Below are 19,702 nucleotides of genomic sequence, written 5' to 3'. Positions count from 1 at the left end.
AAGTCAGCTCAGCATTATGACAGTCCCAGTCCCCAGGGATGGTGGTGCACTGCATACATACTTGAACACTACGAAATTCTCTACCTTGTTCGAGCCATCACATTGTTCTTCTTGGGCTGCTGATTAACTGGGCTTCCCATGTTGCCGTTCTTCAGGGACCCCTTTCGAGCTAACTCCCTCTGCTTCTCTGTATCAGGAATACAAAGGGGAAAACAAAGTTAGTAATGTTCTTTTCCTGGCTACCATGCAGCCGCTGACACGGAATTCTGAGCTGGTGAAAAGTGTGGCAAGGATTAGAAGAAGCCAGAGAGAGGGAAGTTCTTGATCTCCAAAGCAGGGACAGCTCAAGAAAAGTGCCAGCTCTGTCCCTATTCCACCCCGCTCTGTAAGATGCCTCATGCCTTACTCTGGTGTTGGGGTGTGGAAAGGGGCAGCTAGCCCATGAAAGCTTTGACTCTGTTGGGACTGCCAGGAAGGGGTCCAAGTCGGCACTCTCAGAAGCTGAAAATGGCAAAGAATCTGCCACCAATGCAGGACGTTGTGCTGGTTTTAGTGCTCGGGCCAATCTAGTTTTTGACCACTTTCCTGGGAGACAATTCCACAACCTAATAGTTTCCACTGCCTGAAGGATTATTACCGTCCAAGCTCCTTTCAGTTCTAGACCGTTTATTATCTGTCCCCAGGGGTGTGGTCACATTCTTCCCACACTGAATCTCATTGTTCTTTTCTGTCCTTACCCCTCATTTCTCTAGATAATTTTATAAATGCCGACCCTTTGAGCATTTTGCATGATTTTCAACCAGTATTTTAGTTTGCTCAAGGTTCAAGTGGTCGAGACGGAATCTTAAAAATGTGACAGCCTGAGGATTTTTTGGAATTATAAGTGGGGATCAAAATCAGCTTTAATTAGGGAGAGACTATGACCTCTACCTAATAAACTGCTCACCTACAGAGCTAGGATTAGAATCCAGCTCCACAAACTCCCCTCCTTGCAGAACGAGTGCTAGCTAGGTCCTTAAGACAGTCTATGCATTATTTCTATGGCAGTAGTGACCAGAGACTCCAATAAGGATGGGAGCCCATTCTACTAGGTGCTCTACAGCCATGCAGGAAGACATGATCTCAGCCCAAACAAGCTAGCCATCTAATATTAGACAAAGGGCAACAAGTGGGTGCAGCAAACAAGAGGGGGAAATGTGGGAAAGACACTGAAGATAACAGTAGAGGAAAGAAGAGTTCTGCTTTCAGTAACAGAAGAACCTTATGTTTGAAGGGGGAATCAGCCAACAGAGGCATTCAGATACAAGGTTGATGGGCTCTGAAACGATATAGAATAGAACATACACAAACTGTGCACAATTCTTACCCCACTGATGTCAATGGTGACTAAACTCCCATTGACATCTGTAGGAATAGGTTTGGGCCCCTAATTCTCACGGGTATGTGCTAGAGGGAGGCAGACATTGGACAGGAGTGAACATTTCAAATCAGGGTGATTTTTCATGACCCCGTAACTCAAACATGGATTGGTCATTTCCTCTTCAGACATCTGGTATAGCTCAGGTCAAATGAATTTTCCTTACCAAAGACATATGGGGATACAACAGGGCATTATGGTGGAAACTGGTTGCAACCTTTACAGCAAAAAGGCAACTGCCTCTCTGTAATGTAACAGAGGCCTCTGGTTGTGCATACAAATATACAGACAATACCACCCTTGGAAAAGTATTGGCAGCTCAAAGAGGTTTCATAATTCATAAAAGGCACCTGACTCCACACAGCTTCCGAACGCAAACAGGGAATGACAGTTCTGTTCTGCCAGGCAAGTTTGTGGGTTGGAGTGAGCCAATGTCTCCTGTATGACCCCCTTCTCTTCCTATTTAGTGACTGGGGTAAAATTTTCAACAGTGCTTAATCTGACACTTAGAGTATGCCTGCACTGCAAGCAGAGGTGTGACTACAGCACGTGCAGATAGACTCAAGGTAGCTTTGATCTAGCTGGCTTGAATAACTGTAGCAGTGAAGCCATGGCGGTACGGGCGGGACACTGGGTATGTAATTGAACGGCTAGCCCATGCTCCTGCAACTTCACTTCTCTGGTTGGTTGGGCTAGCTAGATTAACGCTAGCTCGGGTATGTCTACATTTGCTGCAGTCACACCTCTGAGTTCAGTATAGACAGACTCGCAAGGGCATATTTACAAAAAGCTGTTAAAGCACAAATTAAAATGAAATTACTCACTATGGATAGTTTTGATCAGAACCACCGATGCGGCCACCAAACGTAGCAGCAGCCACCGGAAGGAGCAAGATGAAATAAGTGACCTAAAACTAAACTAGTTCAGTAAATGGCATCATCCTGTGAAGTTTGTCAAATGTTGGCTCCATTGTCCCGGACTGGTGTGAATTCCAAAGCCACAGGCCCTCTATTGAACAAGTTCTGCTAGCAGCCCAGTAGAGTTCAGTACCATGAACCGTCAGCCAATGCAATTTTAATAGCCACAACTGAGTATAAAGGTAAAATAATATTACTCTGAAAACCACGGTCCTAGACCATCCAGTCCATTAGCGCAAGTATTCTCTAAAACACTGTGGTGCTGCTGATAGTCACACTTCCTAAAAGCAACCATCACCACCAGAAATCTCGTTCTAAGCTAGAGTACACCATTTTCTGAAACTCTGAAAATGTTCAGGGCAGACACTCAGCCAGCAAAATGTCATCCTGAAAGGGGCCTGTTCAGTTTAAGAAGCAATGGGAACAGGCCCTACAGAATGGAAATGCTGAGGCAAGCTAAGGGAGATAACTTCAAGACTGTCCTAAGGCACTGGGCTTGGAAGACGGAGATCTGGATTCTATCTCCAGCTCTAACGGTGACTTCCTCTGTGACCTCAGGCAAGTCACTCTGGCTCAGTTCCCATCTGTGAGTCAGGCAGTCATGCTTTGCCTCATCTCAAAGGCTGGGGAGAAGATGGATTAATTAACGTTTGTGCTCAGTCACTGCAGTGACGAATGCCATATCAAAGGCTACAGCTAACCTTAACTGCAGCTGTCACTGTGTGTTCCACCTACACTACCATTTCTACACAGCTAGCATTCACCCAGGTGTGTCAGGGTTGAGACTAGAATAGGGGATGTATTGAACAATGCACAATAGCACAACACAACAGTCTAAGATAGAAAGAAAAGAACAGAATAATCAGGAAACTGCAAGGTGAATTCTGGTAGGCACCATACAATTACCCACAGTTGAATTTGACCAGCAGACAAAAGCACCACTTTTATAAAGAGCCACAAAACCTCCCGTCACCATTAAGGATGTTTTGTGTTTCATCCAAGAGTTGGCAGCTCCTGTATTAATATCAGAGGGGGGCAGTGGCTTTAGTACTATCAGCAGGAAGAGTTCGACCTATTGAGCTCCCTTGTTACTTGCTTGAGTTTACCCTCCAAGGACTCATCCAGATTGCTTCTGCTTAGTTTGTGAAATCTAATGGGATCGTAGCAAAAGATGGCATGGGCATAGCCCGTCCTTCATCTTTTGGTGTTACTGCTGTTTGATACTACAAGGCTCTCCCTCTCACCCCATCCAGGATTGATCACACTGCACGTCGCAGTCCCAGGACACGCAATGAACTTCTCAGGATGCAGGGCAACTGGATGGAAAATCGATCATAGCTCATCAGGAGCCGAGGCCATCAAAACCGCCAAGCGTTGAACAACTCTCAAGTGTCAGAAAACTTGGGAATTTAAGTTAATGGGAGTTCCTGATTATGTTCAGTGAGGCAAGAAGAAATCCCGAAGAAATGGGATTTCAAGAAATTTCACAGGAACAAAGGAGGAAACATAGCAATGAATTACAGAAACCCATTTCCAATCTTTTATGTCTGGTGTTTTTGCTGTAAAAAAAAAATTGTAAAAAGCTTAGGCCTCAGAAACCCAAGAGAAGCTGCAGGGCTGGGGAAGACAAGACAACACAGGGCTGTTCGTCAGCTTTTTCTGAGATGTCACAAACAATTTAGCATAAGGACAGAATAACGATGAAATCCCACCCAAACAATGGCTACCTTGGAAGCCGTTACCTAGTGTTTGAAAGGAGTCATTTAGCTTCTACTTCACTTAGCTGTCATCACCTTTTTTGTTTAAATTGCACTTAACCGTAAACATTTACAGCAATCAGGTTTATGGTCCCATTTCCAAAACGTGGCTCTGGAAGACTAGATATGTGCAATATGAACACACACATTACACTAGGAGGAGAGCTAACTTTGCTCAATCCCATGTTCATGCCACACCTAGGTACTTCTGCAGAAAAGCAGAATGGGCAAGCGGAGAGGGTGTGAAGTAGCCTGCTTGTGCCAATAAACATTGAGGGACCTTCTGCTGGGGATGCCCGATTAGGATTTTGAAGCTCCCCTCTCATCTTTAATAGATTATGTAGTGTTCAACGTAACCCACGAGGCTCCACACTTGAGTGGATGCAAGCAGCAGTTTTGTTTCCGTTTCGGCAGATGGCTCCGTGAACACAGATGGTGATATGTTTCCAGCCCAGTGCACAGGGGAATTTAGCTGCACCACTTCCATTTATGCTAATCACTGACATTATACAGGAAGGAAAACATGTAGGGCAGTGTGTGCAAAAGAGGAGGGGGGGGGGGGGGGCTGGCTGCCTGTAATGCTGCAGAGCGGGTCTGAACGGCCCTGGGAAAAGGAAAGCTAGAACAGGGCCTGCCACCTCACTGCATTAGCTCTCACTTTTTCTCCTTTCTTTACTGCACTATTTGGTTTCTTCAGTCTCTGCAGCATTTTATTCTTTTCACACCACATGAAGATATTTTATTACCAAGGGATGGGCTGCACAAACGGTAGAAAAATTTGGGTAACTTACAAATATACCGACTATTGCTTTTAAAGGTTTTCTCCTTGAAGCCCTAACACTTGACACTGGCTAGCCAGCTGGTGCACTGTGGCTGGTTACTACGCTGCCCATGAGTGTCACTGTTCTATTTTGCTCCCCCACCCCCGCTCTCTGTGTCATGCCCAACTGTTGTATCATCTCAAGTTTAGATTGCAAGCTTTGAAACCATCCCCGTAAGATGTTTGTACAGTGCCTAGCCTTGTGTAGCCCTGGCCTATAGGCACTACTGCAATACAAATAATAATAATAATGCAAACAGCATGGAGAAAGGGAGACATTCAGCATAATCTCCCCCCTCCCCATCTCCCATGGTGAAGATCTTCATGTCTTGCTCCAAGTGCTACCCCAACAAGCACTTTGCTGGAGACAAGATAACCAACCCAGAAGCTCGCAGATATATAAGCTTTAAATGATGTTCAATTAATTTCGTTAGCATAAAGAAGCATAGAATAATGGGAGTTGCCAGACTGATCAAAGCTATGGTCCATCTAATCCAGGATCCTTGCAGTGATCTTTATGTATATTATAGTAGCGCCCAGAGATCTCAATCAAGATCATACCCCATCATACTAAGAGCTGAACAAAATAAACAGGAAGACAGTACCTGCCCCAAAATGCTTACAACTGGCCAGCTCCAGATGCTTTCAAGGAAGGCGCAAGAAACCCCACAGTGGACAATTATAGAATAACCTGTCTGCAGGGGAAGTTTCTACCGAATCTCATCAATTAGATGGAGGGTTTATGTCCCTTTTTAAAAAAAACACTCGCTAACGTAACTGTGGATATTCTCATTATCCACATAAATATCTACTTTATTGAATCCAATCAAGCTCACTGCCTCAATGGAATACTGTGGCAATGAGTTCCACAGATTAACTGCACGTTGAGTAAAACAGTATTTTCTTCTGTCATTTTGAAACAGTTACCTTTCAATTTTGTTGAATGTTCCCTTGTTCTTGTATTACAAGAGAGGATAAATAAATATAGCATATGATGATGAACAGGTGAAAATTCCAATTTATAAAGTTGGAGTTAAAAAAAAAAACCTTCAGAGCTATTCCCATTGATTTGTTTGTTTGTTAAAAAAATCACAACCCATTTCAATGTGCTCCTGCCCTTTTAAAAATGAAAACACTGAACTAATAAATGTTTGTGCTTTGTTGTACTCTATAATTAAATCAGCTTTGTATGTCTTTCCTATGGTTAGTATTCAGTTTGCTTAGCATTCTGCTCAAAAAAGGTGCAGTCCTCTACAGCAGTGGTTCTCAAACTAGGCCCGCCGCTTGTTCAGGGAAAGCCCCTGGCGGGCCGGGCCGGTTTGTTTACCTGCCGCGTCCGCAGGTTCGGCTGATCGCAGCTCCCAGTGGCCGCGGTTCGCCACTCCAGGACAATGGGAGCTGCAGGAAGCGGCGGCCAGTACGTCCCTTGGCCCGCACCGCTTCTTGCAGTTCCCATTTGCCTGGAGTGGCGAATCGCGGCCACTGGGAGCTGCGATCGGCCGAACCTGCGGACGCGGCAGGTAAACAAACCGGCCCGGCCTCCCAGGGGCTTTCCCTGAACAAGCGGCCGCCCTAGTTTGAGAACCACTGCTCTACAGGACTGTTGTCTTTGCAAACAGAGTTTAAGCAGGGTGGACATCAGTTCAGGCTATGCTGAAGAGCAACACTTAAGGTTCAAATCCTACCAAATATTATCTCCCCCCAAGTCCTACAGTACTGACCCTAGCTACTGAGAGTTTATGCTCTGCTATAGGGAACAATCCTGCACTGGTTCATAGGATTTGAAGGATGGGGAAAGACAAAGGGAAATTAGTTGCATGCGACATAATACGTCTTTTTCTATCTCTAAGTTCTATGAAATGAGATGATCAGAGATGTTTGGCTCCCTGCGGCCCCATCCCCAGATGGGAGCATTGCTGAGTATGAGGACTGCGTGTCCTGATGAATTCCTACCTTCTCGAGGAAGCAGCAAATATAAATTACACAGGAAATAAAATTCCTCTGTCCATTTGCATTCTGCTGAATGATCCATGGAGTCTTGGGCGAGATTGGGAAAAAAGAGTGAAATGCTGACTACAACTCCTACTTCAGAACCAGCATTACCCTCCCTCCTGCAATGCAGCTGAGGGACGTTAGCATGCATCCAGCCACTAGAAAACCTTCACTAACTTTCAGCTCTGACAGAGGGTCTCCCTCAACCAGGACTGTCACGTCCTTAGGGTACATTTTACCCTGCAATATGCACATCAGTAAGAGCTTTGCATGTGCACCAAATATGGGTGTATGGCAGAGGAGTAAACAAATCCGCCTGTTCTGTAGCAGCACTAATCAGAATGGTAAATTGTAAGGACTGCTTTTTCTGATGAGATCTTGAAAAGGTATTGAAACCACACGAGTGGCATTCACACCATCAAAGTGAGACAAGATTGGGCCTTTGCATGTTAGAAGCCAGGTGACATAGGAATGCTACCTTCGTTGAAGAGGAATATTAGAAATGAAAATCTCTTTGTGGTCAGGTAGCTCTGTTCCAGGGACTTGGGGATATGGATTAAAATTCATATGCCGCAAAATACAATCCTGATTATTCAAAACAATATTACCTGAAACGAGGTTATGTTCATGCCTCCTCAGTACTGCTGTTCCAGATAAGCGGCTTCAGATAAATGAGGTTTAGATAACTGAGCCATCCAGCTTCCAAGATGTTTTGGTTGGCTCAGTATTTTTTCGCTAAAGCACCTTAGTTTTCCTGACCTAACAAGCTACAGTAATTGTGAGAACTGACCAGTGGCAGCATGCTCATAAATCTGCACTCAAAGGTCCTTCCTGGACCAGGATTTTATGCATCCAGATATCTCCAGAAAAAGTCAGCTACATTTCCTTATGCCTGCTGAACTCCGGCTGTTGTTTCATCCCCTTGGGACCTGGCATAACCAGGAGCAAGCTTCAGGCTGCTATCAGCTACACAAGGGGCCTGCCAGTCAGAATTGGCCTGTGATCTGGGGAGCACAGATGCCTTAGCTTCTAATCAAGAACCTACTGAAACAAGAAGTTTATGCTTTACATACACAGTGAAACAGAGCTAATCCTAGATTAATGAATGGACCAAGAGTCCTCTCCTCTAAAATTCTGACCTGGAGAGGTTTCTGAAAGGTCTTTTTACCACCAGCCTGATAATACTGTTTCCTACTTCCCTTCAACTTTCAGCCAGTGGGAAGAGGTGAATCCCTTTCAGAATGATAGCTATTTGTGGTCATCAGCTGATAGTTCAGTTACCTGTGTGAAATCTAGGAGATAAGACTAAGCCACAAAGTTCCTATAGGGAAGTAAACTTCCCCACAGCTCATATATATATATAATATATATTTATATATATTATAAATATACACAGTTTTTAAGTCCAGGGAAGCATTCCAGGATAGCAGAACAGCTGGCGAGGGAAGCCTGTGGTTATGAACGTTTGAGAATAGAAAGGAAAGAAACTAACACTTAGCATCTATATCTATCTACATAGCATTTTGCTTTTTCACAACACTGTACAAGCCTGAACTAATCCTCACCAGCCTTGTGAGTCTAGAAGCCACATTTTACTGATGGGAAACCAGTTAATTGATTTCCCCAAGGCCCCATCATGTATCTGTGGCCGCCCTGAGATTAGAACTCAGGGCTCCCAATCCTGTGCTTGCGCCAAGAAGGAACTTCTGGCTGGGGTACAAGATACTATGTATCAGAGGAAGCAACAGAGGGTCCTGTGGCACCTTTAAGACTAACAGAAGTATTGGGAGCATAAGCTTTCGTGGGTAAGAACCTCACTTCTTATCAGAGATAACTTAGCAACCACAGGTTCTCTGACTGCCAGATAGCAAAGTTAGCCCTACACTTTACTCTGCATGAGTTCCTAGTATCTAGGCACCACTAATACCAATCCCATAAACACAAAGGAACTTTGCAGGAAGTCACTCTCCTCTATTTTTCCTCTTTGATGTTTAGTTAAGATTGAGGTTTTTATTTTTAGTAACTGAGGGTACGTCTACCCTCCAGTTAGGTACCCACAGCCGGCCCGTGCCAGCTGACTCGGGCTCGCAAGGCTCAGGCTACGGGGCTGTTTAACTGTGGTGTAGACGTTCGGGCCTGAGCTGGAGCTCAGGTTCTAGGACCCTGAGAGGTGGGCCAGCTGTGGGTGTCTAGCTGCAGTGTAGACATACTCTGGGTGTCACACAGTAGTTGCCCCCTTAAGAGGAGATGGGTCTCAGTGCACCTGTGACAAGCTTAACTCACCTCCCCAGGTGGACATGATGAAGGTCATGTGACTGGTGGGCCAGGTGACCCAATCAGACCTGCTGTAGAAAAGAAAGAGGCCTGGACAGAAAAGGGGTGGCAGGTGGGTGTTGGCAGATGCCTGCAGAGAGCAAGAAGGCTTGTGCAGGGCCCCAAGTCAGCAGGGAGAAGGTCTATAGACATTGCCAATTTTCAGGCAAGAAGTGCTGGGAGAGCAGGAAGACGGACCCTTGGGAAGGAGGAGCTGTGCCCAGCTGGGAACTGGGGTGAAGGAAAGGAACTTTAAAGAGAGGACAGATCCTCAGGGAGAAGGGGCTAGGCCCAGATGAAACTTTGAAAGACTTTGTGCAGGATTTCATAAACAGGACCCCAGAATGCTGGAACCGTTGGTGAGGAGTATTAATGTGTTTGTGGACTAAATAAATTGGATCCCCCTCCAGGAGGGGAATGTTTTTTTAAAATGATATGGACTGGGTGAGATATTGAGGAGTCTTCTGAAAAGAATCGAGTTAGAAAATTTTGAAGATTTATATTCTCACTTGCACAGCCCCAGATGAAAACAGTTTCAATTTATAACCCTAACTCTGCAGACCACTCATCCCTAATTTAGAGTCTCACGCTGTTCCCTGACACATTTTGAAAGTGAACAAAAACTGCAGTTTCACCTGGAAGCAATTTCTGCAAGAGCACACTCATCATTTTCAACTCAAAGTTAAAGGTTATGGACAGACTCTGTCTGGTCCAGCTCTGTTGTAGTGTAACAGATAAAAAGGCACACTAACTATGGATAACAGCATCTCTCCCTTCATTTAAAGTGTCATGCACACTGGTGGTGGAACAGTAATCTATCAGGGATATAGATTTTACATTAGTAAGTGCATCATAGTTAAGTTATACAGTAGGTCCTGATGGGCTATAAAGAAATACTTAGGTTCAGCAATGCATGTAGCAAAGTTTAATACGGTGTGTATTTTATTAGGACAAGTGATGCTTGTAAAGGAAAAACCTGCTTACCCTAAGGGTAGTAGGAGATATCCAGAGCTTTCAGCTCCATAGTGCCCATTGACAGCAAGAGTGTTTGAATGGAGCTTTGGGTAACTAGGTTTGCACTATATATACATTCAACCAATCTTACATACTTGTACAAGTTTAAAAATATGTGCTAAGCGACCGCTATAAGGGGAAAAAGTATACATTTTATAACCTATGAAAGGTTTGTATTTCATTTACTTTGAAAATATTATGACTGTGAGAAAATTTAATTTGCTGGCTAGTGGGCACCACAGCTGTCTGGAATATCTGAACTACTCATGTGTTATTACATTGCCGTCTAGTAGCTAAAGCAAATAGAGGATAAAAGCTCCAATACTACTGACAGCTAATTAAGAGTCCCTTTGCCTCAAGTGGTTCTTTTGGAGCAGAACTTTGGACCTAGTATTGCCCAGACAGTATGCGGGTAGCTTTGCTGACAATCATAGATGTGTTTGTGGCCTCTGATATAATATAGAAAAGTACAAAATATTCACTGCTTTGAGTTTTACCTCCAACAGTAATAGTGAGAATGGCATCTTCGACTCAGAGTTCCACATCAGCTGTTGATTTGTGTTCCACAACCTTAGCATTAAAACAACAGCGTTTTGCACTTAATCAAAGGAAGGGAGAGGGAATAATCCAACTAGAAGCGATTAGTGCGCATTCCAGCGGAATGGATGCTCTTCACTTTTCAATCCTTTGACAACTAGCTCCTGTAGACAGATTGCCTGAGGCTTTAACACCTTCTGTATTTTTCCTGGGCAAGTAAAAGATTGTTGCTTAGTTTTTGTGTGCAGCCCTATAGACATTTTGCTAGCTGGAACAGAGCTGCTAGAACAGCCTTTCACAAGATGGATTGTCTGTTTACTGTGGATCTTTGGCAGGAAAGCAGGATCTGCAATACCTGGGGTATATGTTACTGTTATTCTGCTTAGCAGCCTGAATCCCAGGTACTGCAGGAACAGTGGCAACTCAGCTACCAAGCCTTTATGCACAGTCAACCTATTCCTTTAACAGGATTACCAGTTTGATTTCTTCATTAGAGAGGGTTTCATTGTCTGTACCTTTGCCAAACAGACTCAGTGCCCCCATTCAGTGATTTAATAAATTTATGATTAACCAATCTGATTCCATCTTCATTAATTAGCTTTGTGGGGATTTCATTGCACAAGGGTTACTGTCCCACAGAATCGCTTAATAGATTCACACTGTGGTACAGGATCGGTGCAGGGTCGATGCAGGGTCGAGGACTCTTGGCAAGCCTTTCTTTAAGGCTGTTCTCCCTCTTGTCATTGCATGGTCGGTTGCTGCAAGTGGCAGCAGTGGGTGGCATGGTAACACACAGGGATGGAGCAGGCAACAGCCAGATATTTGGGCATGGTGACCCAGAGGGAGAGCTGGGGCCAACAGCCACTTCATTGCGTCATAGCAACCCACAAGGGCAGCTGAGGATAGAATCGTAGAAGTGTAGGACTGGAAGGGACCTCAATAGGTCATCTAATCCAGTCCCCTGCTTTAAAGTGTTGGACGAGGAAGAGGAGGAGTATGGGGGACAGGCAACCCAGGGATCTAGTGGCGTGGGGAGCCAGGACCTGTTTTTGACTCCTGACAGTCCAGTACTGGCAAACCTGATGCAGGGGAAGGAACATGAAAAGTACTCCGTTTGCGTCAATATTGCAGGCACCCATCAGCTCATGTACACACACACACACACACACACAGCCAAACATCTAACCACACTGGTGACCCACGATTGCTAAAAGGGCTTCTAAATTTAACAACCGGTTCCCGCGAACCGGCTCCAGCTCACCACTGATAAGACCCCTCTTCTTTCTCCTTTGCTGTTTTAGTAGGGGATTTTGTTGGGGGCATCGTATTAGCATGGCAGTGTATTGGCATGTATTGTTGGGGGCATTGTATTGACATGGCATATTGGCATAAAGAAATCTGATGAGATTCAACAAGGACAGGTGCAGAGTCCTGCACTTAGGACAGAAGAATCCCATGCACTGCTACAGGCTGGGGACCGACTGGCTAAGCAGCAGTTCTGCAGAAAAGGACCTGGGGATTAAGGTGGATGAGAAGCTGGATATGAGTCAGTAGTGTGGCCTTGTTGCCAAGAAGGCCAATGGCATATTGGGCTGCATTAGTAGGAGCGTTGCCAGCAGATCGAGGGAAGTGATTATTCCCCTCTATTGGGCACTGGTGAGGCCACATCTGGAGTATTGCGTCCAGTTTTGGTCCCCCGACTACTGACAGGGATGTGGACAAATTGGAGAGAGTCCAGCGGAGGGCAACGGAAATGATTAGGGGGCTGGGGCACATGACTTACGCGGAGAGGCTGAGGGAACTGGGGTTATTTAGTCTGCAGAAGAGAAGAGTCAGAGGTGGATTTGATAGCAGCCTTCAACTACCTGACGGTGGGTTCCAAAGAGGATGGAGCTAGGCTGTTCTCAGTGGTGGCAGATGACAGAACAAGGAGCAGTGGTCTCAAATTGCACTGGGGGAGGTCTAGATTGGATATTAGGAAACACTATTTCACTAGGAGGGTGGTGAAGCACTGGAATGGGTTACCTAGGGAGGTGGAGGAATCTCCTTCCTTAGAGGTTTTTAAGGTCAGGCTTGACAAAGCCCTGGCTGGGATGATTTAGTTGGGGATTGGTCCTGCTTTGAGCAGGGGATTGGACTAGATGACCTCCTGAGGTCCCTTCCAACCCTAATCTTCTATGATTCTTCTATGAGTCTATGGCACGCATATCCCTATTGTGGCACGGGATCACCTTGCAATGAAGTACATCAACAGCCACACCTTTTTCATCCATGAGGCATTGCAAACCCTTCCCAAATCACCCCGTGCTAGATGGTGGCGAGTTGTAAAGTGTGATAGCTACCATCAGTGCAATGCTTTCTGTCTCAATGCAAGGGCTGCTACTGTGGACACAAACCGGTGACACAAGGAACACAGTGTGTATACGCAACAGTGGTTTAATTACTCTGGCGGCTCTATGTCGACGTAACTTAAGTCGACTTAATTTTGTAGCGTAGACAAGGCCTCAGTCTTCTCTTCTCCAGCCTAAACAAACACAATTTTTTCAATCTTTCCTCATACATCATGTTTTCTAGTCCTTTAATCATTTCTATTGCTCCCCTCTGGACTTTCTGCAATTTGTCCACATCTTTCCTGAAATGTGGCGCCCAGAACTGGATGCAATATTCCAGTTGAGGCCTTATCGGCGTGGATTACCATACAACGTGGCCTGGTACCAGTCTTTTAGGTATGACTGGAAACCTCCATTCCACTCTCGATCTCTTTCTACAGAGGAGAGACAGTTATAGTTTATCTAGGGCAGCCGCAGATGACCTGAGTACAGTTTCAGAGCATTCGGACTGAAAGAGCCTGGATTCTCTTTAATATACATTTTATTATTTTGATTTGGACAGCTGGGCCTCCTCCCTTGCGCAAGAATTCCTTTTTTGCAGAGGAATCAGGGCAAACTGGTGGCTTAACCTATGCCTACACTACAAGCAGCAGGCGCTGCAGCTACGCTGCTGTGGTGCAGACACTTGCTACAGCAATTACACTGGTCTACAATTTTTGAGAAGTCGTCTGCTTCAGAGATAAAATGTGCTATTTATTATGTATTTTGATGTGCTGAATTCAAATATGACAATTAAAACAACTGATTGGCTACTGTTTCTAAGATATTTAAGTTTTTACATTTTATGTCTATGTATATTGTGTAGATAGAGTTTTAATCATAAATTGTAAACCTAGGTCTTTTCATGTGTTTATGGTTGCTTTACATGATAATATTTCACCTGTCCTGTTTATGTAACACTTTAAAAATCAGCAAAAGGGTTATATAAATAAAATTGATTATGAAACAAAAAGCAAAAAACTATTATGTACATAGTTTAGTCCTATTCAGTGTCTACTCGGCGCTTCTTGGCTTGTCTCTTGTATTCGTTAAATGGAGCATCTCTTGTCACTCTCCAGCAATAGTCTACAAGCATTGATGGGCTCCATTTGCCCTGATAGCGTTTCTCCATTGTTGCAATGTCCTGGTGAAATCGCTCGCCGTGCTCGTCGCTCACAGCTCCGCAGTTCGGTGGAAAAAAATCTAGATGAGAGTACAAAAAAATGCATCTTTAGTGACATGTTGCAACCAAGGCTTTTGTATGCCTTGAGGAGGTTTTCCACCAACAACCTGTAGTTGTCTGCCTTGTTGTTTCCGAGAAAATTTATTGCCACTAACTGGAAGGCTTTCCATGCCGTCTTTTCCTTGCCACGCAGTGCATGGTCAAATGCATCATCTCGAAGAAGTTCACGAATCTGAGGACCAACAAAGACACCTTCCTTTATCTTAGCTTCACTTAACCTTGGAAATTTTCCACGGAGGTACTTGAAAGCTGCTTGTGTTTTGTCAATGGCCTGGACAAAGTTCTTCATCAGACCCAGCTTGATGTGTAAGGGTGGTAACAAAATCTTCCTTGATTCAACAAGTGGTGGATGCTGAACACTTTTCCTCCCAGGCTCCAATGACTGTTGGAGTGGCCAATCTTTCTTGATGTAGTGGGAATCTCTTGCACGACTATCCCATTCGCAGAGAAAACAGCAGTACTTTGTGTACCCAGTCTGCAGACCAAGCAAGAGAGCAACAACCTTCAAATCGCCACAAAGCTGCCACTGATGTTGGTCATAGTTTATGCACCTCAAAAGTTGTTTCATGTTGTCATAGGTTTCCTTCAGATGGACTGCATGACCAACTGGAATTGATGGCAAAACATGGCCATTATGCAGTAAAACAGCTTTAAGACTCGTCTTCGATGAATCAATGAACAGTCTCCACTCATCTGGATCGTGAACGATGTTGAGGGCTGCCATCACACCATCGATGTTGTTGCAGGCTACAAGATCACCTTTTATGAAGAAGAATGGGACAAGATCCTTTTGACAGTCACGGAACATGGAAACCCTAACATCACCTGCCAGGAGATTCCACTGCTCTAGTCTGGAGCCCAACAGCTCTGCCTTACTCTTGGGTAGTTCCAAATCCCTGACAAGGTCATTCAGTTCACCTTGTGTTATGAGGTGTGGTTCAGAGGAGGAGGATGGGAGAAAATGTGGGACCTGTGACATTGATGGTTCAGGACCAGAAGTTTCATCCTCTTCCTCTTCCTCGTCTGACTCAAGTGAGAATGATTCTGGTGCATCAGGAACCGGCAGTCCTTCTCCGTGGGGTACTGGGCGTATAGCTGATGGAATGTTTGGATAATGCACAGTCCACTTTTTCTTCTTTGACACATCTTTCCCAACTGGAGGCACCATGCAGAAGTAACAATTGCTGGTATGATCTGTTGGCTCTCTCCAAATCATTGGCACTGCAAAAGGCATAGATTTCCTTTTCCTGTTCAACCACTGGCGAAGATTTGTTGCACAAGTGTTGCAGCACATGTGTGGGGCCCACCTCTTGTCCTGATCTCCAATTTTGCAGCCGAAATAAAGGTGATAGGCTTTCTTAACCATAGTGGTTATGCTGCGCTTTTGTGATGCAAAAGTCACTTCACCACAAACATAGCAGAAGTTATCTGCACTGTTCACACAAGTACGAGGCATCTCTGCTCACTTTGGCTAAACAGAAATGTGTCCCTTTGCAAAATCAAACACTGACAAATAAGAGAGCACGACACTGTATGATTTCTAGAGCTGATATAGGGCAATTTGTTCAGCAGAGTGATGTAAGCTTCGTTATGATTGCATCATCCAGGACTTCTAGGAATAACATGATGCAATTCATATCATGTATGACGCAATACCAGCTTCAGATTGCATCATTCATTGTTTTGCCTAAAAAGCAAGTACTGTCCAAACCCAGTCATAGATTTATTCATAGATCCAGTCAAAGATGTATTTTAGTCATTTCTGGTTTAAATTGAGATCCCTTCCCTTTATAACTCACTTATCCTCCGCCATTCCCAAGTCAAGGGTTGTATATACTGACCCAATAGCAGATCTTGAAAACTAGAGCCAATCAACAATTTTAAGCATCATTTTCGTTCTCAGTGACCCAGAATTAGTAAAGTTTGACTACATTTATTTCAGAAGCATTTTGGCTGTAGAGCAGTGTTATCAGAGGGGTAGCCGTGTTAGTTTGTATCCACAAAAATAATGAGGAGGTTGGTGGCACCTTAAAGACTAACAGATTTACTGGGCATAAGCTTTTGTGGGTAAAAAAAACACTTCTTCAGATGCATGGAGTGAAAATTACACAAACAGGCATAAATATATATTGGCACATGAAGAGAAGGGAGTTACCTTACAAGTGGAGAACCAATGTTGAAGGCCAATTTAGTAAGAGTGGATGTGGTACACTCCCAATAATTGATGAGAAGGTGTCAATACCAAGAGAGGAAAAATTGCTTTTGTAGTGAGCCAGCCACTCCCAGTCCCCATTCAAGCCCAAATTGATGGTTTTAAGTTTGCAAATGAATTGTAGCTCAGCAGTTTCTCTTTGAACTCTGTTTTTGAAGTTTTTTTTGTTGAAGAATCGCTACTTTTAAATCTGTTATTGAGTGTCCAGAGAGATTGAAGTGTTCTCCTACTGGCTTTTGTATGTTACCATTCCTGATGTCTGATTTGTGTCCATTTATCCTTTTATGTAGAGACTGTCCGATGTGGCCAATGTACATGGCAGAGGGGCATTGCTGGAACATGATGGCATATATCACATTAGTAGATATGCAGGTGAATGAGCTCCTGCTGGGGTGGCTGGTGTGGTTGGGTCCTCTGATGGTGTTGCTAGAGTAGATATGGGGACAGAGTAGGAAATGGGGTTTGTTACAGGGATTGGTTCCTGGGTTAGTGTTTCTGTGGTGTGGTGTGTAGTTGCTGGTGAGTATTTGCTTCAGGTTGGGGGCTGTCTGTAAGCGAGGATCGGCCTGCCTTCCAAGGCCTGTGAGAGTGGGGGATCGTTTTCCAGGATAGGTTGTAGATTGTTGATGATGCGTTGGAGAGGTTTTAGCTGGGGGCTGTACGTGATGGCCGGTGGTGTTCTGTTATTGTCCTTGTTGGGCCTGTCCTCATGAGATGGGTACCCAGAAGTCACCTAACTACAGGACAGGCCCAACAAGGACAATAACAGAACACCACTGGCCATCAGTACAGGCCCCAGCTAAAACTTCTCCAAAGTGGCAGCAGCAGTTATCCAGGTCTGAACACAGCAGATAACTGCACTAGACAGAGAAGAACCAGGGCTAAAGCCACGTCTACAGTACAGCTACGGCATTGCAGCTGTGCCGCCATAGTGTAGATGCTTACTAGAGCAATTGAAGGGGTTCTCCCATTGCTGTAGGTTATCCACCTCCCCGAGCAGCTGCAGCGAGGTCAATAGAAGAATTCTCCTGTCCACCTAGCTGCATCTACACGGCGGGTTAGGTCGGCAGAGGTGTGTGAATTTTTCACACCCGAATGCCGTTGCTATGTCAACCTAACTTTTACGTGTAGACCAAGCCTAAGCTATGCAGCTGGTCTAAGCAAGGATGTGTAGTACTGCTTTGTGGGTGTTGACATCCTCTCTGCTTTGTAAAAGCAAGTCTGGGTAGGGGACAGAAGACTGGGGAAAAGGTACAAACAGAGCCTGAGGTTCGGTTACTCTGCTTCTGCGAGGGAGTCATTGATTACATTGCAAGGACGCAGCTGCCCTTCCTGCTTTAGGAAGCTTCTTGTGTATAGCCTCCGTTAGAGCTGATGAGATCTCATTGACTGGCACATTAGTCCACCTCCTCCAAACAGCAGGGAGGGGAGATTTCTGAATATGCCGCCCAGCAGCATGTACGCTCCATGACAGCATTAAATGAGAGAGCTCGGAACATTGCAACCAGCTGCGGCTGCTGTCTGAGCCCTCATCTAAACGACCTAGCGAAGCAGAAATTCTGTCAGCCTGACATTTCTACCACCCTCTTCCTCCCTCCTCATGGCTGGCTCTATTCACCAAAAGGAAAGAAATTAAACCTGGATTTGCTTTTCCAGAGCCCGTCTAAGAATTTTCTGCAGTGTTCCTATGACAAGGCGGGGAGAGAAGGAAATCACCCTGGGGATTATCATCATTTCCATTCCCCAATCAGGATTGCAGCCTCTCTGGCCTGGACTCTGCGCAGGCACCCCCGGGAACTTAGGCTCTAAGAGATACAAGCAAATGAATACAGGGACTAGCACAGGTTAGTTCTGTGCATTGTTGGATTTTGTAAACTGGGGGAGGGGAATGGTAGGAATACAGGAGTTGGTAAGAGTAAGGGAAAGCGGAGTAGTCACAGTGCATCAGCTCCCCACCAGCAGTCAGCAAGCAAGGTTTCATTACCATCACGCATTCGAGGTGCACGAGGCTGTATACACGACCTGGTCCCTGACCTGAAGAGGTTACTAAGTTAAGACAAGGTACAGACCATCTGTGTAGAAAGAGGAACCTAAAATTGTAGTTGCTGCAGTAAGGCATGTTTCTTGTTGGTTCCACTTTTACTTGAAGTTACATTTCTATATGGAAATATTAATAAGACTTGGATTTATAAGGGACTTTGCTTTGACAAGCAGATAGCTAGTGGTGAAGAAATGCTGATGGGGTGTAATGATGCAAGGGCACACAGGACCAGGGTACTCCTGGTCAGAAAATTGTCTGATACCCTCCTGAAAAACTTCACCTTTTTGTTGTTCTGGCCAAAAAAAATTTCTGATAAAAATTGTCAACTTTCCACAAAAACCATTTATTTACTAGTCAAAAGCCCAATTTTCAGTTAAAGTTTTTGATGGAAAATTTCCAACCGGACCCATAGCAGGAAGGCTATTCCAGACACAATGGGCAGTGTGGAAAGATGGGTGGGAGTAGGATCAGGGGAAGGATGGTCCTGCAATGCGAGGAACTGTCAGAGTACAGAACACAAGTGAGACTATAGTAGGAAGTGAAGGAACAGAGATAGAGGGAGAAGAACTTAAGTCTGCAGAGCGTAGGTTACAGAAGAACAGATCCGGAGCCCAGAACTGGTATCTTAAAGATAGAGAGATACTCTTGGAAAAAAAGAATGTGAGATGGTAGTTAAAGAGCAGCTTTTTTTGTGGAAAATGTTTAATTTTTAAAAAAATGTTAGTTTTGATTGTTTGTAAGTTATTTTGTATTACAGACACAAATTTCCCATCACTAACCAGTAGCAGGCAGGCCTAATCCTGGTGCGATTTACCTCATTTAACATATCACCTTTCCTCTTATTTTTTTCTCTATAAAAACATCAGCAGTTTTAATGATATTGCACCTCCACTTACTCTGGGAAAGGAGAGAAAAGGTAACACCATCTTGGAGACTACTTCAGTATGAAACAACATTAGATATTCTCTCTGCGCCAAAAGGCTGCAGTCTTTCCAGGAGAGTGGGGAGCAGAAGCCCCAGTCTCCTCGTGGGTAGAAGCTCAGGCAAATGCAGGGAAGATGAAACAGCAC

At 44.7% G+C, this 19,702-nt stretch overlaps 1 protein-coding gene across 4 annotated transcripts in view; it reads right to left on the bottom strand.

Moving 5' to 3' along the window:
- The window catches only part of FAM219A (family with sequence similarity 219 member A), a 126,529-nt gene that overhangs the window by 8,179 nt on the left and 98,648 nt on the right, over nt 1-19,702 (bottom strand). For 2 of the 4 annotated variants that reach the window (XM_065406792.1, XM_065406793.1), the window contains exon 3: nt 85-187. In XM_065406792.1, the coding sequence (XP_065262864.1) occupies nt 85-187 (103 nt within the window). The remainder of the gene's footprint in view (nt 1-84; nt 188-19,702) is intronic. The other 2 variants (XM_065406794.1, XM_065406795.1) reach the window with 1 other exon arrangement.

This window comes from Emys orbicularis, chromosome 6 (assembly GCF_028017835.1).
Source record: "Emys orbicularis isolate rEmyOrb1 chromosome 6, rEmyOrb1.hap1, whole genome shotgun sequence".
Lineage (NCBI taxonomy): Eukaryota > Metazoa > Chordata > Testudines > Emydidae > Emys > Emys orbicularis.
This window is presented reverse-complemented; position numbering and strand designations above follow the sequence as displayed.